Source organism: Mangifera indica, unplaced genomic scaffold, assembly GCF_011075055.1.
Source record: "Mangifera indica cultivar Alphonso unplaced genomic scaffold, CATAS_Mindica_2.1 Un_0065, whole genome shotgun sequence".
NCBI classification, from domain to species: Eukaryota; Viridiplantae; Streptophyta; class Magnoliopsida; order Sapindales; family Anacardiaceae; genus Mangifera; species Mangifera indica.
The window spans coordinates 103,522-129,347 of record NW_025401157.1 but is presented as its reverse complement, the minus strand read 5'-3'; the positions used below and the strand labels follow the sequence as shown (position 1 = coordinate 129,347).

Here is a 25,826-nt window from a genome sequence, read left to right as displayed (position 1 = left end):
AAATAAAATATGGATAACTTAAGTCTAGGCCTTTTTTATAAGATAGATTTTGTTATTAGCTGTTGTCTTGTCTTATCTTACATCCTCTTTGATAACCTGCCAATATCCGAAACAGGAGTAAACCCCCTGGCGATCCATTAAAAACTGTTAATTTTTAATAATAATCTATTAAAATAGACAAGGACTATTTTATTCTTTAAATCCTAAACTCTTCACCCTTTCTAATCCCTCCAACTCTAAAAGCTGACAAATTAACCTTTATAAAAGATCCGACAATCGCAATGTGATTGCAGCAGCAGGAGGCCAAATCAGGTCCTGTTGCCCAATAGCGGCATGGGGATCATGCCTTGACCACAATTGAAAAACGCCATATGCCAAATATGACGTTATCGGCTATCCGGACCACTAAGAATAGGTATAAATTAAATTGAATTTAAATTTGATTTAAATAAAAAATAACTTAATTTAAATATAATTTAAATTCATTAAACTAATTTTATTTTATATGAAAATAGCAATAATAATATTTAATCCCAACTCCAGGCTCATATTTAATGTCCTCTAACAAACAAATAATCTCAAAACATTACGATATCAGTTTGGGTTTAGGATGATCTGTAATCACTTCTATGAAGTTTGATAAATAATCAAATAAAAAATTAAATATATAAATAAATATATATATAATATATTATCATATAATTAAATATTATATGATAAATTATCATATGAATATTCATCTATATATTTAAAAGCGTATATATACATTTTTATTGTTTAAATAATGTCTGCCTGAAAAACATAAATAAATAGATAACATTTCATTAATATGCCGGCAGCACCAGCCCTATGGAAACACATTTTCGTCGTCTATCTTAGAAGCGAGCTTCAAGAAGGAAAAAAATAATGCACACCCACGCCAAAACAAGCGCTCACAATTAAGCCAACAATATCTAATTAGTCATATCAGCAAATTGTCCAAAAGTGACACTTTTATTTAAATTCAAATTTTATTTTTTATTATTCTTGTCCAAATAACAATACATGTAGATATCTCACGTAGTAGTAACTACACAGGTTAACCAGTTCTTAGAACGATTGGTCAATGGAAACCAACACTAAATGCAGCAATTGTGTGTTAGCCAAAGCCCATGTTTACATATCTACAACAATATACTATCAATCTAAGAGGATCGAGAGGGTTCCGGAAACTTTAGAATCACATTCGAGAGATCAAAAGTGGTACCGAAAGAGGAGACACCTCACCCATGACTGGTTGGAACAAGTCTAACTCCCCATACCGCTCCAGGACACGCATCCGGCAGTCCTCAGCAGCCATCAGTCCGGTTAAGTATGCACCGTGCACCGACCCTGGAAAGCTAATACTTGTTGCCTCCCCAGCAAAGAATAGGTTGTCCACTGGAATCCTAAGTATTTCATAAAGATCATCAGAGTTGCCTACTGTATCATAGCTGTAGGAGCCAAGTGAGTTGACATCTGTGCCCCAGTGAGAAACAAGATAATTAATCTGCATCATTAAAATATAGAATAAGATTTTGAATTAACTAATACAAAATTTGAAGAATAAATAAGTAGGAAACCTTAAGCAGTATAATAAATTTGTATGCAGTGGCATTACCGGGACAGATGCATCAGGAAGGATCTTCTTGAGTTGCATAAAAGTAAACTTAGCAGCAGCTTCATCAGACATTTTCTCAATGTCTTTGGCCAACTGCCCAGCAGGCATGTAAACAAGGACAGGATGACCTGTTGCCTTGTGAAGATTTAGGAAGTAGCTGCATCCATAAGATGTCTCTGCAACCACTCCCAGGAACTCCACATTTGGCCAAAACACCTTATCAAAATGCAACACGATTTTATTTTCAATTCCCACACCAAGGTTATCAATGGCTGCTTCCTTCCAGTTTGGAAGCCTTGGCTCAAACTTGATTGCCCTGGCCTTCAAAACACCAAGAGGAACGGCAACAATAGCAGCATCTGCCACAAATGTAGTTCCATCTTCTACGGTTACCTTCACTCCATTACAATGTCTATCAATTTTAGTAACCCTGTAAAGAAATCAGGTCAAGACATGGTGCCTGAAACAAGTCCTGTGATACCACAGCAATGTGCAACTTGAAGATTACTTTAGAAAAATAATCCATACCTGCAGCCTAAGCGGATGTCGAGGCCTTTGGCAAGGCTGTTTATAACTGGAAGATAGCCCCTAACCATGAGCCCATGACCACCGGGGAGCAGAACTTCCTGTACATAAAAAAAAAAATCAATACTAAAATTTGAGTTAATCAGAGTATGCAATAGCTTGTAGCTCATACCATATTATAAAAGAACAATCAACATATGAAAGATGAGCCCAACCACTGTAGATGTATCTATTAACATATCAAAGGTTACAAACTTATCCATGGGTCAACCATTGCAACCGAACTCCATCGCTTGGAAATTTAATATATGAAAAACAATTCAGAGTTTAGGACACACCACGTTGCATTAAGTTGACCCTATTCAATAAAGATGCAATTAAATCAACAACCCATTGGTTGATGTATTTACAATATGTTATACAATTTTGGGAGAAAGATGTGCCAAAACTACACTTAACGCCAAATAGATCTGCTATCATGACTTTGCATTATAATTAAAATCACCAGGCATATAAGTGTTGATACATCAGAAAAATATTGATGACAATACAAGGAGCTTTAATATTTAACATCCAGAACAAGCACGAGAGAAAAACAGAGAAAGAAAGAAGAGAAGGCACCAACTAAATAGCAACATAGTAATACTAAATAAAGTGATTCATAATTGAACAGCCTAATTTATATTTTATTCACTCAGTTGACTATGCCAAGAAACCCTCATAACACACACAAATTCAGTGAAGTATAAAAAATCTCTAGTGCAAACTTTCCTTATCCCAGGTTTTAACTGAGATGCTATCAGCATCTGCAGCAAACCAACCTTCCATTCTGCATAAATACCATTGAAGCACCTTATGGGCAAGCCCTTCTAACCTGTTGGTTCAAACAAAATTCAGTAACTCAATTCTTTAACTTAAACAAAGATTAAAGAGAGCTCAAAGCATGATGCTGCAACCTTAATTCTGGCCTCCTTTCAAAAACAATTGATATAGTGTGTCCTATTGACTTGTCTTCACTGAATTCTTCTCTTACTTTACCTGTCTGTATTTAAGAAAAGTAACTCATAATAAAGCACAACGCAAAACACAAAATAAGTTAAAGAAGCTAAGTTAATAAAAGAAAAACAACCCTTAAAGTGGAGCAAAAAAGCAATATTCTCCTCAAACCTTGGCTAGGATGACCCAAAGGTTAATCCACACTGATACTATATTATAGTTCAGCTCAAGCTTGTGATAACAGTACACATTAAGAGAAAAAATTAAACAATGAAGAAAACTTGCCTCTGCCAAAATGATCTCAAAAACTTCCCCAACCTTAGTGACTACTTCTGGAGGAACTTTGTTCCCATCCATATCAAAAAGAGCATAGCTGCAAAAAGAATATGTGCTCAGCCTAATCCAGTGATAGCTTCAAACAAAATTTTTTGCTCACTTGGGAGAATTTGAACAAAATATTTTAATATATTGAAAAAAATTGTAGAAATAAAATGAAGCCTTGACAACACAATCACATAGAAATAATCTGTCACTTTGATATTCATAATATTTGATGGCTACTAGCCCATTATGCTACTATAATATTAAAATCAAGTAAACACTAGTATAGCTATACATCAATATTTTAGTTGTATTCTTAGCTTAGGGTTTGCAAGTAACCAAAATGAAACCAGGTCGTTTTTTTAGTTTATGAAATTAGCCAAACAAAAATGAAATATTTTCATGCAACAGAGAAACCAGGATGTTTTTGGTTTAAGAATTTAACCATACAAAATGGTCGCGTTCTTTTAAACATACACAATCCAACAAATAATAAGCTATCGATTCTAATTAGGCTCCTATACATGAACTGAACTATGATTCAAAGGTAACTATAACCAGGCCAAACAAGCGAAAATAATATCAAACTAGATGCACCTAAAGAAACAAATTTCATATATCTTCACCTTTCTAAATCATGGTCATATAAGACAGAATTATCATTGCTTGTGCGGTATAGAGGTAGCCCTAGTTTCCCAATCACAGGTGCAAGTGGGTTCTCATTGCAGACTCCATGCAGCCTGAAACATCAATATTGGAGACTAAAACTTGTTACACTAAGAGAAACGACTAAGAGATTTACTTTTCAAGAGAAAGTAAAATTACCATGATGCACCCAGGTCAATAGGAAAACCAAACGAATGGTCAGTGTGAACTCTACCACCAAGTCTATTCCGAGATTCCAAAAGGACAACCTGCCCATGAAATGAAAAAGAGTCTTAAAAGCGAATCTTTAAAAATATTTTTAGGGCCAAACCAATATTGCCTTTAGGCACTAATCAATTAAGAAGTGTAGCTAACTACTTGATTTCTTAACAGGTAGACAATGGAGATGGTTTTCATTGAGAACGCTTCAAACAAAGGGTCAGGAAGAAAAATTGCAAGTATGGAGCACTTTTCATTGACTCATTGTACCCCTAACAATGGCAAAATCAGTTAAATCTCAACAGGTAAAAGCTGACAGTTTGAAGCTATACTTCTCAAAAGAGTTGGATAGCTAAACTAATGAGAAGGCTATAAACCAAGGTTTTGAAAACCGGATCAAACCGGCCAGTTAAACTAGTTGAATCCAGAACCAGCTCCAAGTTCAATCCAATTCACATTAAAAATTGGTTTAGATTTTGACTCGGTTAAACCCAATCAAAATTGGTGAACCGGTTAGAACCAACTAAATCAAGTTTGACCAAAGTTTGATTATTTTTAGAAAATTTGACTATTTTTTAGTAATTTAATTATTTTATATCAGAGTAGATCAATTTTTAAAGATTTGTATAGAAAATATAAGATCAAAAATAAAATGACAAAGAAAGAAAAAAGGGCATCTCATATCCATTTAAATAACTATCTTATGAAATGTAAAAGAACTTTGGCTAGGCAATAGTCTGTAGAATTTTTTTTCTATATCATAAGATGAATATTTTTTTTTTAATCTAATTGTTTCATTGAGATTTGGTAAATAATTGTCACTCTTTGAAAATGATATGCTCTAATTAGTATTTGTTTGGATATCCTGATTAATTTTTTTTTGCAAATGTTTGAGCAATTGAAACTCTTTATTTTGATTTTTCTATCCAGGCGCAAAATATATCAATTATTCTAATATTATTTTTAAAAAATTCATTATAATTTGATAATAGATTAAATTGACTGATTGGACATAATAAACCAGTTAAATCATAAACTTGTTAGCCAATTGATTCAATTTTAAAATCATTGCTGTAAACAATTAATCACTATAGGAAAAAAGTTCCCCTTGACTTTATGGCGAGTAAATATTAAACATTTCCTTTTATTAGTCGAAATCAAACGGCAACAATGAAAATTTGCGTGGACTTTTACGGCCAATCTAATTGAAAAAATGAGCTCCCAGTTTTAATAAACAAATAAATATAGATAGGGTACAAGTAGAACAGGAAAATATAATCACACATGAAGTCTTAAAAAATGAATCATCGATGTATAAAAATTTAATAATATTTTACCTTAAATGACGCAACATTGAGAGCACGAGCCGCGGCAACTCCAGCCATGCCACCGCCGATAACAATAACAGATGGCGACCTGGCCTGCCTCCTCTCCGCTTTCGAATGGCAAAGAGCTTCACGACACATCCAAACAAAATTTGATCATGCCATCGTCACACTTGAAATAATAAAACGAAGCAGTCAAAAACTGTAAAAACAATCTAATCATTACCAACCTCTATTTGATTGACGATTACTCCTGTTTGTTGATTCCATGCTGAGGCGATACTATTAACAGAGGATTAATAATATTTTGAAAATAATTGCTTCTGTTGATTAACAATAATGGCTCAGTTGGTTCCTTTTCAAAATTAAATAATGACGGAGGTAATTGCGGGGAGTAATGAAGGATGAAAACCAAGAGACACGTAATGAAATGGTTGGAATTCGAGGACAATAAATAGCAGCCCAGCTTTCTCAAGCAGCTCATGCAGAATCCTTTATCCGATTTTCTTCAAAATCTCGATGAATCGAATCGATTAAAGAATCGATCAGCCGACAATTATGAAAATGTCAAAGTTTCGGAAAGAAAACCAAACGGAAATCGGGAGATTCGAAATCGGAAAGAAAACGAGATGAAGAAAGCGAAAGATCTTGGAAGAGACACCTATAGAGAGAGAAAATGAGCCGGGTCAGATTACTTTGATTTCAAGTAATAATGTTTGTTTTGCCAAGTAAAAGTTACAGCAGGGAGATAATCATAGTCGCGCGTGTAATTTAACTGTGTACTCTTCTGGGCATTTGAACACGTTGCAGAATCTCAAAAGGGTTTTCTCTGTAATATTTACCAGGTTTCTTGAAATGCCAAATTCGCCTTACAGCAAAATTTTAGGATTGTTTTTAAAATTTTAATATATTTTTAATAATTTTAAAAAACAAAAATTAGGATAGAATATAATATTTTAGAATTAATTAATTTTTTAATATTTTTAAAATTTTTGAATAAAATTTTAAATCAATAAAAATATATTAATAATTTTATATTTTTATTAAATATTAATAATAATTTTATAATTTTAATAAAAAAGACAAAATAATTATTTTTATAAAACTTAATAAAATTATGTGCAATTCATATTTACAAAAAATATATTATTATAAGATAGATAATTTTAAATTAAAGATAAAATAATACTTATTTAAATAATAATATATAAACTATGTATATAAATTATATACTAAAAATTTATACATATAACATTATCCTAATAAATTTACGAATAAAAATAAATAATAAATATGAATTTAAAATTTAAAGAACAAAAATTTATCCATTCATCAAACTTGAATGAAAAATAATCATTCGACCTTTCTGGTATAGTAAAGTGGAGAGGCTGGCGAGCGGGTGAATTATCTTGTAAAATATTAGAAATTATTTTATTTCACTCAATTATTAACATAGGTCTAGTGTCTATTTTCCACCTAGGTCTAGTGAAAAGATACATTTTTATTTATTAATTTTTAAAAACTCAAATATATATTTATTTGTTAAAATTTATTATCAAAAATAAAGATAAAAATATTATTGAGCAAAAAATATTAAAAAACTAAAATTTTACTATATTTTTCTCTTAAGTTTAAAAATTTAACAATTTTCTCTCCACCTAAAATTTAAAAAGTGTCATTTCCCCTTAGGGTGCATTTGGTTGGGGGAATTTATTATTAGCTTGGTAATTTATCTTTTATTCCCTTATTTGGTTTGTCAGTAATAAAAGATTACAGTAATCTTCTATTACCAATGCTGACGGGGTAGGTAATATAGGTGGTAATCTGATTACCACCTTCACCTTAAGTATTTAAAGATTACTGGGGTAATCTTGAGTTTATTATAGAAAAATTATTATTTATTAATTTTTTGAGATAAAAATAAATTTATTTTTAATTAATATGACAAATAATATAAAAAATATTTAAAAATAATTATATTCAAGGGCATTTAAGTAAAATAATTTACTAGTAATCTTTTATTACCTTTAACCAAACACAATAATTATTTATACCTATCAAATTTTATCAAACATAGTAATCATTTATATCCAGTAATCTTATAAGTAATCTATCTTTAAGGTAATCTTTTTATTTTAGTAATCAAACATTATCCAAACCAAACGCCCTCTTAGAGTTTTGCATTTTTTCCTTATTACTTCTTCGATAACCTGAGTTAGTCAACCTTCAAACTGACACTCTTCCCAACTCTCAGAAAACGATAAATCATTGATCAAGCAGAGGTTGATAGATGATTCATTGACATAGCTCTATGCGACACACATATCAAAGTTGTGTCAATGATTCATCGTCATCCAGGAGTTGGGAAAAGCATTGGTATGAAGGTTGGTCAGCTTTGATCACTGGTGAAACAGCAAAGGAAAAAATGCAAACTCTAAAAAGGAAATGATAACTTTTTAAATTTTGAGTATGAAAAAAATTATTGGACTTTTAAATTTATAAGAGAAAATATGGTAAATTTTTAATTTTTAATAAATGATATTATTATTTTTAATTCTATCAATGAATTTTAATATAATGATAGGTGCTTAAGTTTTTTTTTAAATTAATAGATAAACATTTGGGATTACAACAGAACTTTTGTGGGAATAAGTCCTTTGGTCTAAGTTCAAGTATGTTAACATAAGATAAAAAATATTATAACATATTCAAAAGTAAATTAAAAAAATCCCACCTACTTCATGGGTATCTTCTTATTATTTATTTATTTATTTTGTTATAAAGTAAAGTTAACGTAAATAAATTATTTTTATAACTAAATTAATTATAAAAATTATAACAACTTATAAATTAATAAAATAGAATTTATCAATATTATATTATATAATATAATATTATTTATTTAAATTAAGATGATTATCACTTATGATTTTTTTGTTAATTTTAAATTGATTTTTAGATGAAAATAAAGACGAAGATAAGTTTGAAAAGCTAAAGTTATAAGATAATTTGGGAAAACATGCATTAAGTTGGAGCCCTGATAATTAGTTTCCCTTTAATTAATCGCCCATTCAATATCAGACTGTGACAGGCTGAATATATGAAGTGTTGCTTTTTGTAGAAGAACTACAAATGTGTGAAGGAATTAAAGTAAGACTTGAACTCATATCACTTACTTCAAACGTGCTTTAATATAATAACGTCACCCATCCACGTGCAGCCACGTGTCTCACGTAATTAAATGGAGTTCAGGATAATAACATTACCAGAATCAACCATGTTCATTCTTATCTCTTAAAGTAATATCCACATTCGAACAAAATAATTGGGCATAAGAATATGTTGTGGCTTCTCACTTCTCTATCATTCAAATATTAACTCACAATTAAAACAGTTCCCATATTATTGGTTAAAACAGCAATTTGTCCAAAAGTCCACCTTTATTTAAATTCATATCAAACTTAATATTATTCTTGTCCAAATAACAACACATATAGGTAACCACACACATTAACCAATTCTAACAATGGTTAGTCAATAGGAAAACAGTGGTTTATCACGGCATTGCCCAACCACCACTAAAAGCGGCAATTGTGTGTTAGCCAAATCCCTTGTTTACTTATCTGAAGCGATATACTATCAATTTAAGAGCATTGAGAGGCTTCTGGGAACTTTAGAATCACATTCGAGAGATCAAAAGTGGTACCGAAACAGGAGACTCCTCACCCATGACCGGTTGGAACAAGTCTACCTCTCCATACCGCTCCAGAACACGCATCCGGCAGTCCTCAGCAGCCATCAGTCCAGTTGAGAATGCACCATGCACTGACCCTGGATAGCTAAAACTTGTTGCCTCCCCAGCAAAGAATAAGTTGTCCACTGGAATCCTAAGCATTTCATACAGATCATGGGAGTTGCCTACTGTATCATAGCTATAGGAGCCAAGTGAGTTAACATCTGTGCCCCAGTGCGAAACAAGATGATTAATCTGCATCATTAAAATACAGAATTAGATTTTGGTTTAACTAGTACAAAATTTGAAGTATAAATTAAGTAGGAAACCTTAAACAGTACAACAAATTTTTAAAGTGGCATGCATGATAACAAAGTTGTATGCAGATGAAATACCGGGGCAGATGCATCAGGAAGGATCTTCATGAGTTGCATAAAAGCAAAATTAGCAGCAGCTTCATCAGACATTTTCTCAATGTCTTTGGCCAACTGCCCAGCAGGCATGTAAACAAGGACAGGATGACCTGTGGCCTTGTGAAGATTTAGGAAGTAGCTGCATCCATAAGATGTCTCTGCAACCACTCCCAGGAACTCCACATTTGGCCAAAACACCTTATCAAAATGCAGTACTATTTTATTTTCAATTCCCACACCAAGGTTATCAATGGCTGCTTCCTTCCAGTTTGGGAGGCTTGGCTCAAACTTGATTGCCCTGGCCTTCAAAACACCAAGAGGAACAGCAACAATAGCAGCATCTGCCACAAATGTAGTTTCATCTTCTACGGTTACCTTCACTCCATTATAACGTCTATCAATTTTGGTAACCCTGTAAAGAAATCAGGTCAAGATATGGTGCCTGAAACAAGTCCTGTGATACCACAGCAATGTGCAACTTGAAGATTACTTTAGAATAATAATCCATACCTGCAGCCTAAGCGGATGTCGAGGCCTTTGGCAAGGCTGTTTATAACTGGAAGATAGCCCCTAACCATGAGCCCATGACCACCGGGGAGCAGCACTTCCTGTACGTAAAAAAAAAATCATCACTAAAATTTGAGTTTAATAGTATGCAATAGCTTGTAGCTCTTACAATATTACAAAAGAACAATCAACATATGAAAGATGAGCCCAACCACTGTAGATGTATCTCTTAACATATTTTAAGTTATAAACTTATCCATCGTAACCTAACTCCATCACTTGGAAATTTAATAAATTAAAAAAAAAAAATCAGATAGTATAGGACACAACAAGTTGTATTATACACAAGTTGACCATACTCAATATAGATCCAATTAAATCATCAACCCCTTGGTTGATGTATAGTATGTTATACAATTTTGAGAGTTCAATAAGCCAGAACTATACTTATGCCAAATAGATCTGCTACCATGAATTTACATTATATTTTAAAATCACCTGGCATATAAGTTACACTGTTGATATATAAAAAAAAAAATTGTTAAAAATGCAAGGAGCTTTAATCTTTAACATCCAGAACAAGCACAAGAGAGAAACAGAGAAAGAAAGAAGAGAAGGTGCCAACTACCTAGCAACACAGTAATACTAAATCAAGGGATACAGGATTGAACAACCTTATTTCTATTTTTATGCACTCAGTTGATTGTACTGAGCAACTCTCATAACACACAAATTCGGTGAAGATTAAAAAATCTCAACTTGTAGATGTAGTGCAAACTTGCCTTATCCCAGGATTTAACTGAGATGGAATCAGCATCTGCAGCAAACCAGCCTTCCATTCTGCATAAATACCATTGAAGCACCTTATGGGCAAGCCCCTCTAACCTGTTAGTTCAAACAAAATTCAGTAACTCAAATTCTTTAACTTAAACAAAGATTAAACAGAGCTCAAAGCATGCTGTTGCAACCTTAATTCTGGTCTCCTTTCAAAAACAATTGAAATGGCGTGTCCTATAGACTTGTCTTCACTGAATTCTTGTCTTACTTTACTTGTCTGTATTTAGGAAAAGTAACTCAGAAGAATGCACAATGCAAAACACAAAATAAGTTAAAGAAGCTACATTACTAAAAGAAAATTAAACAACCCTTAAAGTGCAGCAAAATAGCAGTACATTCCTCTAGCCTTAGCTAGGATGACCCAAAGATCAATCCAAGGAAAGATAGTATATTATGTTTCAGCTCCAGCTTGTGACAGCAGTAAACATTAATAGAAAAACTGCACAATGAAGAAAACTTGCCTCTGCCAAAATGATCTCAAAAACTTCCCCAACCTTTGTGACTACTTCTGCAGGAACTTTGTTCCCATCCATGTCAAAAAGCGCATAGCTGCAAAGAGAATATATGCTTAGCCCAATCCAGCGATAGCTTCAAATGGAAGTTTTTGCTCACTTGGGAGAATTTAGACAAAATATTTTAATATATGGAAAAAAAAACTGTAGAAATAAAATGATGCCTTGATGACACAATCATGGAGAAATAACTTGTCTCTTGGATATTCATAAAATTTGATGGCTACAAGCCCATTATGCTAGTATGATTTTAAAATCACGTAAACGCTAGTATAGCAATACATCATTATTTTAGTTGAATGCTCAGTTTAGGATTTGCAAGTAACTCAAATAAACCCACAAAGTAAAGCAAGCTAAAACTCATTCAATCCACGTAAACCAGGTCTTCTTTTTAGTTTATGAAATTAGCAAAACAAAAATGAAATATGCTAATACAACAGAGAAACCAGGACGTTATTGGTTTAAGAATTTAACCGTACAAAATCATCACGTTCATTTAAACATACAAAATAAAACAGATAATAAGGCTTCTATGCATGAACTGAACAATGATTCAAAGGTAACTATGAACAGACGAAACCAGAGAAAGTAACGTCAAACTACAGGCACACGGAGAGAAACAAATTTAACATATCTTCACCTTTCTAAATCATGGTCATACAACACAGAATTATCACCGCTTGTGCGGTATAGAGGTAACCCTAGTCTCCCAATCACAGGTGCAAGTGGATTTTCATTGCAGACTCCATGCAGCCTGAAACATCAACATGAACATTGGAGACCAAAACTTGTTACACTACAAAGAAATGACTAAGAAATTTACGTTTTAAGGACAAGTAAAATTACCATGATGCACCCAGGTCAACGGGAAAACCAAAGGTATAATCAGTGTTAACTCGACCACCAAGCCTATCCCGAGATTCCAAAAGGACAACCTGCCCATGAAATGAAAAAGAGCATGGTAAAAAGCGAACCTTTAAAAATATTTTAAGGTCCAAACAAGTGTTGCCTCTGGGCACGAATAAATTAAGAAGTGTTGTTATCTATGTCGATTCCTTAGCAAGTAGACAACAACGGAGATGCTTTTCATCGAGGACGCTTCAGCAAGAATTTTTTTTTTTTTTTTTTTTTGCCCAACTACCCTTCCACAGCACTTTTTATTCAGTCGGCATATTCCTAAGTTCTAACCATGGCAAAATCAGCTAAATCTCAACAGGTAAAAGCTGACAAATGAAGCCATATTTCTCAAAAAGAGTTGGGTAGCTAAAATCGTAAGAAACAGTCGCTCAAAATAGAAAAAAGTTTCCCTTGACTTTATCGCAAGCAAATAATAAAATATTAAACATTTCTTTCCACAAGTCAAAATCAAATGGCAACGATGAAAATTAGGCGTGGACTTTTAGGGCCAGCATAATTGAAAAAAATGAGCTAATAGTTTAAAAAACAGATAAATATAAGTAGACTCCAAGTAGAACACGAAAATATAAGCACACATGTACTCTAAAAAAATATAAATTATCAATGAAATTAAAAAAATATTTTTACCTTAAATGACGCATCATGGAGAGCACGAGCCGCTGCAACTCCAGCCATGCCACCGCCAATAACAATAACAGATGGCGACCTTGCCTGCCTCCTCTCCACGTTCGAATAGCAAAGAGCTTCACAACACAACCAAACAAAATTTGAACATGCCACCGACACGTATAAAATGATAAAAAAATGAACCAAGCAACGGTGAAAAACTGTAAAAACAATCTAATAATTACCAACCTCTGCTTAATTGACGATTACTCCTGTTTGTTGATTCCATGGCAAGACGATATTATTAACAGAGGATTAATAATATTTTGAAAGTAATTGCGTATGTTAATTAATAATAACGGCTCTGTTGGTTTTTTTTCAAAATTAAATAATGATGGAGGCAATTGAGGGGAATAATGAAGGATAAAAATCAAGAGACACGTAATGAAATGGTTGGAATTCGAGGACAACAAATAGAAACCCAGCTTTCTCAACCAGCTCATGCAGAACTCTTTGTCCGATTTTCTTCAAAATCTCGATGAATCAAATCGTTTTCAGAGTCGATCAGCCAACAGTTTTGTACATATCAAAGTTGCCGGAGATAAAACCGGACGGAAATCGGGTGATGTGAAATCGGAAAGAAAAAGAGATGAAGAAAGCGAAAGATTTTAACAGAGAAAAAGGACGAGAGATTTCTAGAGAGAGGAAATGTGCCGTATGGTTGCTCCTGTAATGAGATGAGACCATTATGGCAGCATTTATAATGTTAGTTTTGCCACCTAAAAGTCACTCGATGGAGATACTATACTCGCGAGTATAGTTTAAGAGCGTACTCTCCAGTGTAATTGACCACGTGTCGAATTTTTTAGATCTCTGTACTTTCTGATATGATAAAGTGAACAGCCGGGAGAGCGAGCGGATTACATTGTGAAATATATTCCCCGTATTATGAGCATTTTGGGAATTTCATATTTCTCTTGCTAACATGGTCAAAGCATTATTTTTTACCTAAATTTTAATACAAATATATACATACATTTGTGAGTTTTAAAAAATATAAATATTTACTTATAAATTAATTTTTTTTATAAAAAATAAAGACAAAATCATCAATTTTCTTTTAAAGACAATAAAGAGATCTCATCAGAGACGATAAACTTCGTTCATATACATCAATTTGGAGGTAAAGATAGACACCAACTTAATCAACAGAAGGAGAGATCATTGAACTTTTTAGTAATCTAAAGCTGAAATGCGGGGTTAAATTAAAATTTTTAAAAGTTTAGAGATGATTAAAATGAGAAAAAGATGAAAATTTAGATTTAAAAAGAATAAAAATATAAATTTTTTAATTTAAAAAGTTTTAGATATAAATCAAATTATTAATTTCACAAATTTTTTAAGAAAAAAATTAATAAATTATATTTTTTAACATTAATCATTTTACTTCCTACCCCAACTAAAAATTTTAATAAATATTATCTCATAAATAACAAATCCCCCATATATATACATAATACATATATATATATAACCGTGTTGTACTGTCCCACCACCCTACTGTGTTTGTTTAAGGAATTAACCTAAGATTTGACCACACCTCACTTACTTTAAACGTGCTGTATCATATTAAATTCAATCATTTATATCTAACCACGTGTCTTACCTAATTAGTTCCCACAATCAACCCATTCGCAACTCCCTTTAAATTAACCTCCATATTTGTATAAAATAATCGAAATAATATTAACGTATATTTTGAAATAATAATTGTTATTTAATATGACATAAGTATATATTAAATTGAATTTAATATATCAATTAATACATAACATATGATGTAGGTGAGATGTATGCAATATTTATGATATGTAGTTGATCCAATTCCAGTTAATGCGGCAGATCCCACTAGTAATATAATTTGCGGGTCAAGGAAACAAACAAAAGTGTCCACTGGGCACTGGACACTGGTACACGGTAACACGGCTTTCACGAAAAGATGGAAAACGTAGAATTCAAAAAAGTAGATGAGGGCCCACCCACCCACTCATTTATTTTGAGAAACGCGGAGGGGACCTTTGATCTGAAGCTCACTGAAACAGTTGTAAAACATAATCCCAGGAGGCAGGAGCAGGGATGGAGCCTGATGATTTTAAGACATGGGCTCACAGTCACAAATAGTTTTAGCTCCCTTTATTTATCTACCTGCAATTTATCTATTTGTCTATGACTGCAAGAGAACACAAAGAAAGAGCTGCAAGAAAACAAAGAAACTCGAATCCCTTTGATGAATAACATACTGCTCCAGTTTTGTTAATTTTCTGAAAATTTACATATTTTATATATTTTACTACCAATCTTACACTCAGTACCACTGAATTTACTTGAAAAAATACGTTTCTGTAATGAACCCTCGACACTTAATTTCTTTGTCTCTTCTTCGATCACTCTCTTTAAAGAATTGCTAATATCTCCCAATGCCCAAGCTAAGGATATATGAGGGCGTGGGCTCTGTTATCAACATTCAACAGAGCATACATGAGACATAACAGAGACTGGATACTTAAGCATTTTTTACACACATACACACACTGAGAATATGCTATTAGCAACATGGCAAAAAGACAACAAAATTAATAACCAAACCTTGTAAAACTCGGGAAGATTATGAAGCCTGTAAACCTCGTTAACCACTTGAATCTGCTTAGTGATCTGAAATGTTCGAAACCAATCAATTAATGGGAAATAGAATGAAATCATTTGGCGTTGGGTACGCATGTATGATCACATAAGCAATCATTCTAACAATTTATTCATCTGCTAAATCCACTAGAAAAATTGAAAACACGGGGCATGTAGACTTGCAGATGATTGTAAGTATCCAAGTGAAGCTTCCCCTTAGCAAAAGCAAAGGGCTAACTAGAAAAGAAATACATAGAGCATACCTCAAGTAATCCTCCTGTAAGAACTTCTATTGAGAGAAATGATCGTGTGCAATCATCATTTATGAAAACCTCCCACTGACTAAAATCAATCCAAAACCTGCTAGCAATAAAACAGTCCGTTAAAACTCTACCACATGATTGAATGCTAATAAAATATGCAAGGATATATAATCTGACCGCCGCTGACACTGAAGCTTCTGGCGAAGCATCGCTACAATGGAGTCAATTTGGTGGACACGTATTGGGACAGTTCTTCCTAAACTTATGTGAAATTGCCTTCCCAATGTAACTAGCTGAAACTTAGAATCATCTTCACACAGGCTACTTAATGGAATGTCAATGTCAACAGCATGAAGACCTGGTACAATAGATGAAACCTTCTTCAAAAGCTGGGCCAGCTCCTTCTTTGATGCAGATGGTACAGTAACTAGAGAAGAAAATCTGCTGTTAAATATCGCAATGCAATAAAATGGAAGCACAATAGCCGTAAATTCCATGAAATAATGGTTCAGTGACCCTAAATATTTTCTCTTTAATTTAAATTCCCTTTAAAAAAAAATTAAAGAAAGTCGAAGCTTAAAAGACCTGGGATATAGACGTGTAAGGCATAGTTGCCTTCAACATGGGGAAAGCTCCGGAGTCTGCTCGGCTGAGGCTGACTACTAGTGAGATAATCGACCGTACCTTTCATTGGCAAAATATAACAAACACATGGTGAGCACGAAAGCTAACTGAAAGAATAGTACACGACTTCTGAAATTTACCCAATGAATTGGGAGGAGTGAGGAGAGAGAGAGGCGGAGGCGGCAAAGGCAAACTAGTCGTCTCCGGCTGAACATTTGAATTTGTGGCACCGGTGCTTGTAATTGTCGTTGAGCTACTGAGTTCTGAATCAGAATCGGACGATGTGTCACCGTACGAGGCTATTAGAGCTTCCATTTTGACCCTGCATTTTTCTTCACCTCCCCCTTTCTCAACTTTTATCGGCAAATTTACCCTCTACTTCAAATTTATAAATGGGCCATATATTCGGATAGCCCAAAGCCAAAGACCCGTTATTTTATATACAAATAAAAATACATTATTTTTATATGTAATTTTATATATAAATAATAATATATTATCATATAATTAGATAATTAAAAATTAAAGATAAAATAATATATTATTTTTTATATACAAAATTATATATAAAAATTGCATACATAATTTTATTATGAGTGAAACATGATTATGTATTATATTTAAATAATTTAAAATATACCATTTAATAGTTAAAAATTGATGTAGTCATTATTTAAAAAATATATTTCAGTTAATTTGATCATTAACAAAAGCTTTAATTTTTATAAAATATAATAATCTCAGCTATTTTTATTTTATTTTTTTATGACTTACAAGAATATTTCATTGCACAAGAATGACTCATATTTCGACAAAAGAAATCCTAGCGGAACAAATATCTCGGATTTCTCAGAACAGCAAAACCATTTCTTGATCGTACGGCATGATGTGGTCCATTCTTGCCATCACTTACCTGGGCGAAGCTAGGATTTGTGGTCCCTGGGATAAAAAGATCTACCATAAAATACATATAAATTATAACAAGCAATCAATTGACGTCACATCTATATGTACAGATATTTATATCTAAAAAATATTACCCTTTACAAGAATAGTTTTTTGTAGCTGCATTTAATTTCCAATTTTGCGCTTGCATTCTGTAATTTCAAGTGATCAGTAACGGATTTCATTAAACTCAAAAATGGAGTACCACCAGATGGAAAGTCGAAAACCTTTCATAGGAACCATTTAATCCACCTGAATCAAACCCTTGAAAGTAAGTTTCTTTTAATCAGATGAGCGAAGACACTTCATAGTTTTCTATTAATCAGATGAGCTACAGAAATTGCATGGTTTTCTTTCAAAAGTCGGGAGTGGAGAAATTTCATTTTATTTTAATTTTTTTAAATATTAATTTAAAGTGCATAATTTGGGCACTTAAATGTCCACAATGATGGTTGTTCATGTTTGTATACACAAAATTGGTTATATATTGCACGTACACATCTTTGGCACAATTTTTTACATGTTAGGATCGAGAGAAAGAGAGAGACCTGATGCACCTCTAAATGAAGGGGTCGATGCGGGGATCATGTTCACTTGCCATGGCCATTCCGGTACAAAGGCATGTGGGACACATCACCTGCAAAATATGGAAAAAATAATAATAATCATAAAATTGAACGCTGTATACTTGTAATTCAGAATTGTATTTTACTATTGTGGAAGTAGAATATGAAGTTATAGGGATCTAATAATTTTGTATTTGACTGTCTCATTTAATATATTTTCAACAAGATGCCCAACCTTTCCAGATCCTGAACAGTTCGGACATCTTTCCGTTTTGGGTGCTGATAGGGGTTGGTCTCCACCAATGACAGTTGAGACAGGTTCTATAAGAACAAGTGATCCTGTGCTGGAACACCGAGCACAAGCAAGATACCCTGCATTAAATAGGTTGAAATGTGAACACCGTAATTAATTAAATAAATATATAACCCACAGAATATAGAGATAGGTTCATATCTCAGTTCAAATTAAAACAAAAGAAAATACAAGAATGAAAAAAAAAAGGTTCAAATTTGAATTTAAGGCTACTAATAAGAACAAAGAAAACTGCCAAAGGAAAGTCCTCCAGGGTTTAGGTGGGTACAGGTACTCATCAACAAATTCGGAGTATTTGAGGTGTATTAGGAGATCAATACATAAAATCTGTTGTTTGTTTTCGTTATTTCCTTGGTTGTTTCATGTCATCCACGCACCAATAGAAAGATGCATAAGTGGAGGGAGCTGTCAAGTCTCAAGTGCAGTCTTAATCAGTTCAAAAATGTTCCCAGTTAAATTTCTGAAAGCCAAGACCAGGCCATGATCATCTCTCTAACACAGTGCAAACTAAACATTCACAGAATGGATCTGATAGCCCATCCCACATCTTTTGGCAAAACAATTGCTTCATTTTGGACCATAATTGAATAAATAATGACCAGTTTCTAAAAAATTTCATCATCCCATTAAATGACAGTAAAAAAAATCAGACAATGGAGGAAAGATTCAGCACTATACCAGTTCCAAGACAGTATTTGCATCTTTTATGTTCCTGCTGTTTCACATTGTTTACTTCAACTACCATCAAGGCTGAAATTACCCCAACAGCTCCACCAGAGAACGAAGCAACTATAGGATCAACTTGACTGCACATTACAGCAGTAAAAGCTAGTAAAGTAATGAAATTACAAATACATCATTTGAAACACAACATTGTGATATAAAAGTCACCATGGATGTATTGGAAGATGTAAATTAAAACTCTAATTTGGGATATCTAATGTAACAAATGTTCTTCTAACAAATTCTGTCCAGTTAATACCTGACTAATTGTTCTCCCCTCCCATGTAGCAATGGAAGTAATCAAATCAACTATCAATAACAAGCCAAAATATGATGCTTACCTCAACTGCAAGTAATCTTGTAGCAAGCCAAAATACTATGCCCTAAAAGTCATCATGGATGTATTGGAAGATGTAAATTAAAACTCTAAACTCGGATATCTGATGTAACAAATTCTGTCTGGTAAACACCTGACTAATTGTTCCCCTCTCCCATGTAGCAATGAAAGTAATCAAATTAAATATCAATAACAAGCCAAAATACAATGGATACCTCAACTGCATTGGTAGATGAACATTACGGATAAAATCCTCATAAGACGTGCCACCAATCCCTAGCTTCAGCTCTAGCTGAGATTGAAATAAAACAAGGAATAAAAACAGGGTAAAGTAAAGGAAATTAAATTCTCCCTATCATTGATATAAATGCTGTATGCTGAGAAAATTTTAGGCATATCCTCTTTGTTAGTAGTCATAATGACTTTCACCTGGACTAAAGTTTTGCTAAATTTAATATTCGTTCATAAAGGACTTAACACATTTAGCATGACCTTATAACACCTCTTGGCTTGTTTTCCAAGTTTGCATGCCTTGGCTGCATCATTCTGCATCTTTCATGCTTCAAATAATTTACACAATGGAATATTTCTTATCTTGCCATGCAAGTTCTTCTATCACAGAAAATTTGAATTGCACTCTTTCTAAAAGAAACATAAAATAATTAAATTTCTAGCATATTTGAGAAAAGATTTAAGTGCAAATCACACTGAAAGGGATATAGCAATGGAAATGGATGGAGAGATATATGTTAAGAAGTAGAGGGAGCCTTGGCAAAACAGAGTAAGTTAAAAAATAAAAATAGAGGTAGATATTGAAGTCTGATTGCACTGAAATTATTTTTGGTTTATCACGCTTTATCAGATCATAGTAGTTATGTCCACAAATAACTTACAGTAGGTGCTAGAAGGCCACCAAAAATAATAATGCCCGCAATGAGAGAAAAACAAGTAGCATAATAGACCTTCAGATTGGCTGAGCTCTGCAAGAATACATTGATTGCATTCGTTACTTAACATGTGATCGAAAAAAGAAAAAGAAAATCTACATTTGATACTTTACGAATAAAAAAACAGAGGAAAAGTTACGGAAAGAGTTCCAGTTGAAAATAAGTTTCTGATACATGAATTCTGAGTAAGAACAATAAGTAGGAAAGAGAACTAACCAAAGGAGGTAAGAATGGGATGAATGATGGAAAGTTAGGAAGTTCATGTTCTTGCTCTTCCTTCATACCAAGTTCAGCACTTTTAATTCTTTGTTGTATTCTCAGCCTGCGAACCTACACATTTTAAGCCCACATATAATCAATTAAGTGCTTAACTGGATAAGCTTATCTACTAGGTAAAATAAATATTTTAATGTCAAGAACTCCTTTAAAAAAATTTATTTTGTTTGGTTTCAACTCAGAAAAAGAACTTAAGGCTCCTCATATAAAAGAACCTGGACTATCCCATTCTCTTTAACAACTAGATTAAGGTAACTTTCACAAATAATTTCTACACATAGAATGAAGAACCGGTCCCCATATAAAATAACAGATAATAAAAATTACAGTTTGAATGCCTTTTTGATTTTTTTTATCCATAGTAGTCCATAAAAAACCCACTTGAAATCATAAAAACCATAATAGAGAGTGGGTAACATCTGACCATCAGTTTGGTCATTAGAGGTGAACTACCGAATAGCAAGTGACAATAAAATTAAAGCATGGAAAATGCACCAAGATTTTTGATATTTCACTGTTTCTCTATATAAGGCCTGTAACTGTGACTAGCTGACTCATGAATTCAATCTGCTTTACGAAGTTAAAAGAAAAAAAAATAGAATATGATGTTAATTATAATTATCCTTGATAGTATACTTCCAATTATAATGTATTTTATGCCTACAAGGAATTTAGTAATCCTTTCATGCCCACCTCTTCCATGTGCAGGAAAATTTTATTGCGACGACTACGAATATTATCTTGAATTTCTTGCATTTCCATTTTTGCAAAGTCCTGCACAGTTTCTGGCCCTTCTATGATACAAAATCTGCATTCAAAATCACAAGACAATGCACAGAAAAGTTATTTACTAGATTTTGTTACTATTACAAAGTTATTTTAAAGTTTTTCATATTTTCATTTATATACAAAAGCACCTCCTTTCCCCATGGAAAAGAAAGCGTCATACATTCAAACACAATCTCGTTAATAAATCATCTCCCACAAACAACAAATTATAGCCCATTCACAACCGAAGTGCAAAGCATCCACAATAGACTGAAAATTTAATTCAGTGTCAATTGCTTCAGAATGCCAAAACTACACCACCTAAATAAGTTCTTGACTGGTCAAAATTGATGCACTGAATTAAAAAAAGAAAGTACATCACCACTCAGCCACTCCACCATCTATTGCTATTAATTTTGATGGATTTTCAATTTAATTTCCTTGCAAGTATTAAAGATAGTAATGAAGAGTTTTTTTTCCAAAGACATATCACACTTCAATGCAAAATCACATGAAAGAAACAAATGAGATCTGCCAAGAACCAAGAGTGCCTCATGAAAATACTCTCATTTTGAATGATGATTAATGCAATGCAAATGCTAACAAATTTTTTTTCTTTTAGGTTCCATTCTAAAGAAGAAGAAAGTATTAACCTCAAAATTTTGAGACCCTCACACAACTTTTAAACTATTCTTAATATCCATGATCATCATGTGGATATGCATTAATTTTGAAATAATAATAATAATTATAACCATAAAAACCCTATCTATATCTATTGATGCAAACTCAGGACGGCATCTCATCCAAATTGAATCCAAAACTCACTACCAATGACTGCTGTACATAACAAACATTCTTCTAAAAAGTTGATGATAAATCCGTGCACGGCAGAGTAAAAGGAGGTCCCAATATATCCATACCATCAGCACGATAATTACAACGAACCACATACTTTCTAATTAATTCAACTTTTCTTCTTCAAAGTAAACTTCTAGAAAAAATTTACTAAATAATTTCCGATACTAAATTTTGCCACAAAAAAAATCAACAATAGCACGAAATTTACACTTCTTGACCAACTTTTTAACTTATCACAGTTTCTAAGCATATATACAATCAAAAATATTACAGCAGTAAAAAATTATCACAATAAAATTTACGAAAAACTAGGAAATAGAAAACTTAATAGTACCCAGCAGCGCTTCTGTCGGTGGAACCAGCATCAATTGACGGTGACAAAGAGGAAGACTCTGGTTCTGACGCCATACATCGCCAGTTCGACCTTAATCTTCGATTAACCTGGATAATTCCGGCGTCGATACGACCCTGATTGTATCGACCAAGCGGCTTCGATGGATAAGAAATCGCCAAAACTCGGCTCAAGCAAGACATGGTGAGTAATTCCTAGTTTCTTCGACAGTAGTTCAGAGTTTCTACTAGTAGATTTAAAAAATTTATAGGTTTGATGGCTGTTTTAGATGAGTTTAGGAATGAGTGAACAATGGAGACAAAAAGAGGCATTAGCAAATGCATAAGTGCAGGGATTCTTTTTACAAGTGGTTTGCTACGTGGAAGGAAGAGGGTGGTCCATATTTTTCAAAATACTTAGTGGAGCCTGTGCTGCTCGTCCCCGTGCTTGTCTCAGTGTATGTAATCTTTCTTTTTTAATTAATCACCGAAAAAGCAGTTCGCTTCCTTTCTCCTGATTCTCGTTTCTGCTTTTAGTTATTTGTATACTTGATATAAAAACAGGATATGTGATAATTTTTTTGAAAATAAAAATCAATATGTTTATAATTATTGAAATAATATTTAATATTTAATTCAAAATAAAATCAATATTTAATAATTAATTATGTAAATTCAATTTAAATATTATTTTTAATATTTATTTAAATTGTATGCTAACTCAATAATTCATCCAATCATGGATCTCTTTTTTAAGTCAAACTCCAATTTGCCATAAATATTGATAAAATATAAGGAGGCGTTTGATTTCAGTTTTTAAAGATTATTTTAATAAATCTTTTATTCTCTTGTTTGATTTGTCAATAATAAAATATTACAGTAATCTTATATTGTCAATGTTTACGTAACAGGTAATATAGGTGGTAATCTGATTACCACATTCACCTTAAGTATTTAAAAATTATCAAGGTAATATTGATTTTATTATAATTATATTATTATTTTTAAATTTTTTGAGACAAAAATAAATTTATTTTTAATTAATATAATAAATAATAGGGAGAAGGACTATTTCCCACCCAACTTTAGATGCGTTCTCAAAATGATACCCACGGCAGATGAAAATCCAGTTTTCCCACCTATGAGCCGTTAACATGGATGGTTTCTGTTTGTATAAGGGTAAAATGTCCATTTTACCCTTGTTAGATGAAATGACAAAAATACCCCTTTGCAAAATTCATCCCAAATTTGATGTGAGGGTTTTCCTTCACCCCCCTTAGGTTTTAGAAACTAATATTTCACCTTACCTAAAGTTTTTAAACTTTGAAAACTAACATTTTCACCCCCCAAACCTAGGGTTTCCAAATTTTTCAAAAAACAGCCGCCCCCCATAACTTTCAAAACTAGCAGTTTCACCCCCATTCTTCATCTTCATCTCCGGACGTCTACTCCGGCGTCGTCACCGGCCTCCTCCTTCTCCTGGTGCGACGGCGGTGGTGCGACGAAGAGACGGAGATCTCTTCGTCGCACGATGCGACGAAGAGACTTCTCTTCGTCGCTCGTCGTCCAGATCTGGGAGATCATCGGATCGTCGCTCGTCGCTCTTCTTCTCTCTTCGACGGAGGTCTCTCTTCTTCTCTCTTCGTCGCTCGTCGGATCTGGAAGACGCGACGACGAAGGACGACGAAGCGTCGTCCTTCGTCTGTTCTTCCAGATCTGGACGACGCTTCGTCGTCCAGATCTGGGGGACGAAGGGTCGTCCTTCGTCGTCCTTTGTAGTCGGAGATGGGAGATCGGTCGAATGCGTCGACCGTCGACGGTGGCCGGAGAAGGAAGCAAACCCCAGGGGTGAAATCTAAACTTTTCAAACTTTTAGGATGGGTTAGTTATTATTTTTTAAAACCTGGAGGGGGGAAACGGTTAAATTTAAAAGTTTTAAGGTTTTAAATAGCAAATGACGATTTTGCCCCTATCCCTAACTGAAAAATTGGACGGCAGTTTGGTCACGGGTGGGAAAACTGGATTTTCATCTGCCGTGGGCTGTAATCTAAGAATGCATCTAAAGTTGGGTGGGAAATAGTCCTTCTCCCTAAATAATATAAAAAATATTTAAAAATAATTATATTCAATGGCATTTAAGTAAAATAATTGACTAGTAATCTTTTATTACCTGTAATCAATACAATAATTATTTATATTTATCAAATTTTATCAAAAATAGTAATTATTTACACTCAGTAATCTTCTAAGTAACCTATCTTCAAGATAATTTTTCTATTTTGATAATAAAATATTATTCAAACCAAACACCCTCTAACTGCTAAAACATTCTTAAATCTTTCTTAGGGTAGAATATGATTGATAATAGTTGAATTCTATACATGGATCATCAATCATAATATATCAATAATTACATATTAAATTTAGGAAAATTGAAATGTTTACCACTATTTTAATGCGTATATACAAAAATGCTACACATCCTAAAGCTTAAACAAATATACCACAACAGTAATCACCTTCCCTTAAATACCCCTCTTTAATCTTTCATGCATATATTCTTTCTCCTCTTCTCTGCAACTTTTTTCTCTCTTCTTCCTCTTCTTTCAAAGTGATAAAAGAATTATGTAGAAAATAGAATAAATGCTTCAAAAACAAAAGAAGAAAGGAAAAAACCGAAAAAAGAAATAGATTTTAAATTAAGAATTTTTTACTGAAAAAAAAAGTTAAAAAAGGTTGACAGAAAAAAAAACTAGTTGGCGGACCTATGAAACCTTATTCTGTAGATTTCAGATTTCAGATTTTATAATAAAATAGGTATTTAATTTTAAAAAAACTGAAAAAAAAAATTAAAAAGAGTTGGCATGGGTTGGCCACACATCAATTCTTTTTTCATTTTTGAAGATTGACGTTAACGTCAAGGGTTAGCGTGACACCAACCCTCCCAAATATTAAAAAGGCAAAGGGTTGGCGTCACCATGCCAACCTTTTATAT

The 25,826-nt window shown here is 33.0% G+C and overlaps 4 protein-coding genes across 9 annotated transcripts; all 4 read right to left on the bottom strand.

Moving 5' to 3' along the window:
• Positions 1-974: 974 nt before the first annotated feature.
• LOC123207209 (polyamine oxidase 2-like) lies at positions 975-6,379 on the bottom strand. The gene is made up of 10 exons (XM_044624518.1): positions 5,901-6,379; positions 5,683-5,798; positions 4,307-4,395; positions 4,108-4,221; positions 3,446-3,533; positions 3,121-3,206; positions 2,932-3,038; positions 2,168-2,261; positions 1,640-2,069; positions 975-1,528 (listed from the first exon to the last, which is right to left on the bottom strand). Exons 1-10 carry the CDS (start codon positions 5,938-5,940, stop codon positions 1,220-1,222), a joined length of 1,473 nt encoding a protein of 490 aa, XP_044480453.1. The 5' UTR covers positions 5,941-6,379; the 3' UTR covers positions 975-1,219.
• A 2,712-nt stretch (positions 6,380-9,091) lies between these two features.
• LOC123207207 (polyamine oxidase 2-like) lies at positions 9,092-13,930 on the bottom strand. The gene is made up of 10 exons (XM_044624515.1): positions 13,446-13,930; positions 13,218-13,333; positions 12,519-12,607; positions 12,313-12,426; positions 11,622-11,709; positions 11,292-11,377; positions 11,106-11,208; positions 10,327-10,424; positions 9,799-10,228; positions 9,092-9,658 (listed from the first exon to the last, which is right to left on the bottom strand). Exons 1-10 carry the CDS (start codon positions 13,483-13,485, stop codon positions 9,350-9,352), a joined length of 1,473 nt encoding a protein of 490 aa, XP_044480450.1. The 5' UTR covers positions 13,486-13,930; the 3' UTR covers positions 9,092-9,349.
• A 1,521-nt stretch (positions 13,931-15,451) lies between these two features.
• LOC123207196 (U6 snRNA phosphodiesterase-like) lies at positions 15,452-17,197 on the bottom strand. Its single transcript, XM_044624498.1, has 6 exons — positions 16,906-17,197; positions 16,727-16,825; positions 16,319-16,568; positions 16,142-16,238; positions 15,843-15,908; positions 15,452-15,707 (listed from the first exon to the last, which is right to left on the bottom strand). The coding sequence occupies exons 1-6, from the start codon at positions 17,078-17,080 to the stop codon at positions 15,510-15,512; spliced, it is 885 nt and encodes a 294-aa protein (XP_044480433.1). The 5' UTR covers positions 17,081-17,197; the 3' UTR covers positions 15,452-15,509.
• A 282-nt stretch (positions 17,198-17,479) lies between these two features.
• LOC123207182 (protein ORANGE, chloroplastic-like) lies at positions 17,480-23,319 on the bottom strand. 6 transcript variants are annotated; one of them, XR_006500229.1, is made up of 11 exons: positions 22,836-23,313; positions 21,566-21,680; positions 20,813-20,926; positions 20,543-20,629; positions 19,865-19,941; positions 19,268-19,395; positions 18,512-18,648; positions 18,259-18,347; positions 17,938-17,962; positions 17,806-17,862; positions 17,480-17,704 (listed from the first exon to the last, which is right to left on the bottom strand). XR_006500229.1 is itself a non-coding variant. In XM_044624472.1 (9 exons), exons 1-8 carry the CDS (start codon positions 23,033-23,035, stop codon positions 18,270-18,272), a joined length of 936 nt encoding a protein of 311 aa, XP_044480407.1. In that variant the 5' UTR covers positions 23,036-23,313; the 3' UTR covers positions 17,480-17,704; positions 18,259-18,269. The 6 variants fall into 6 exon arrangements, 3 of the variants coding, with proteins under 3 accessions (XP_044480407.1, XP_044480406.1, XP_044480408.1); XR_006500230.1 differs by lacking the exon at positions 17,938-17,962 and having other exon boundaries at positions 17,480-17,719; XR_006500228.1 differs by lacking the exon at positions 17,938-17,962.
• Between the last annotated feature and the right edge of the window lie 2,507 nt (positions 23,320-25,826).

Bases quoted from the DNA above. Each gene is read 5' to 3' on its own strand.
- LOC123207209 (XM_044624518.1), bottom strand. From the start codon at position 5,940: ATGGAATCAACAAACAGGAGTAATCGTCAATCAAATAGAG. The intron at 3,534-4,107 runs GTGAAGATATAT...TTCTTTTTGCAG, and splicing joins TATGACCATGATTTAGAAAG to CTATGCTCTTTTTGATATGG. The intron at 2,262-2,931 runs GTTTGCACTAGA...ATGTACAGGAAG, and splicing joins TAAAACCTGGGATAAGGAAA to TTCTGCTCCCCGGTGGTCAT.
- LOC123207207 (XM_044624515.1), bottom strand. From the start codon at position 13,485: ATGGAATCAACAAACAGGAGTAATCGTCAATTAAGCAGAG. The intron at 11,710-12,312 runs GTGAAGATATGT...TTCTCTTTGCAG, and splicing joins TATGACCATGATTTAGAAAG to CTATGCGCTTTTTGACATGG. The intron at 11,209-11,291 runs GTTGCAACAGCA...TTGAACTAACAG, and splicing joins GAAAGGAGACCAGAATTAAG to GTTAGAGGGGCTTGCCCATA.
- LOC123207196 (XM_044624498.1), bottom strand. From the start codon at position 17,080: ATGGAAGCTCTAATAGCCTCGTACGGTGACACATCGTCCGATTCTGAT. The intron at 15,909-16,141 runs GTATGCTCTATG...CGAACATTTCAG, and splicing joins TTACAGGAGGATTACTTGAG to ATCACTAAGCAGATTCAAGT. The intron at 15,708-15,842 runs GTTTGGTTATTA...TGTTGATAACAG, and splicing joins ATCTTCCCGAGTTTTACAAG to AGCCCACGCCCTCATATATC.
- LOC123207182 (XM_044624472.1), bottom strand. From the start codon at position 23,035: ATGTCTTGCTTGAGCCGAGTTTTGGCGATTTCTTATCCATCGAAGCCG. The intron at 20,630-20,812 runs GTTAGTTCTCTT...GTATTCTTGCAG, and splicing joins TCCCATTCTTACCTCCTTTG to AGCTCAGCCAATCTGAAGGT. The intron at 19,396-19,864 runs GTATCCATTGTA...TGTAATGTGCAG, and splicing joins CATCTACCAATGCAGTTGAG to TCAAGTTGATCCTATAGTTG.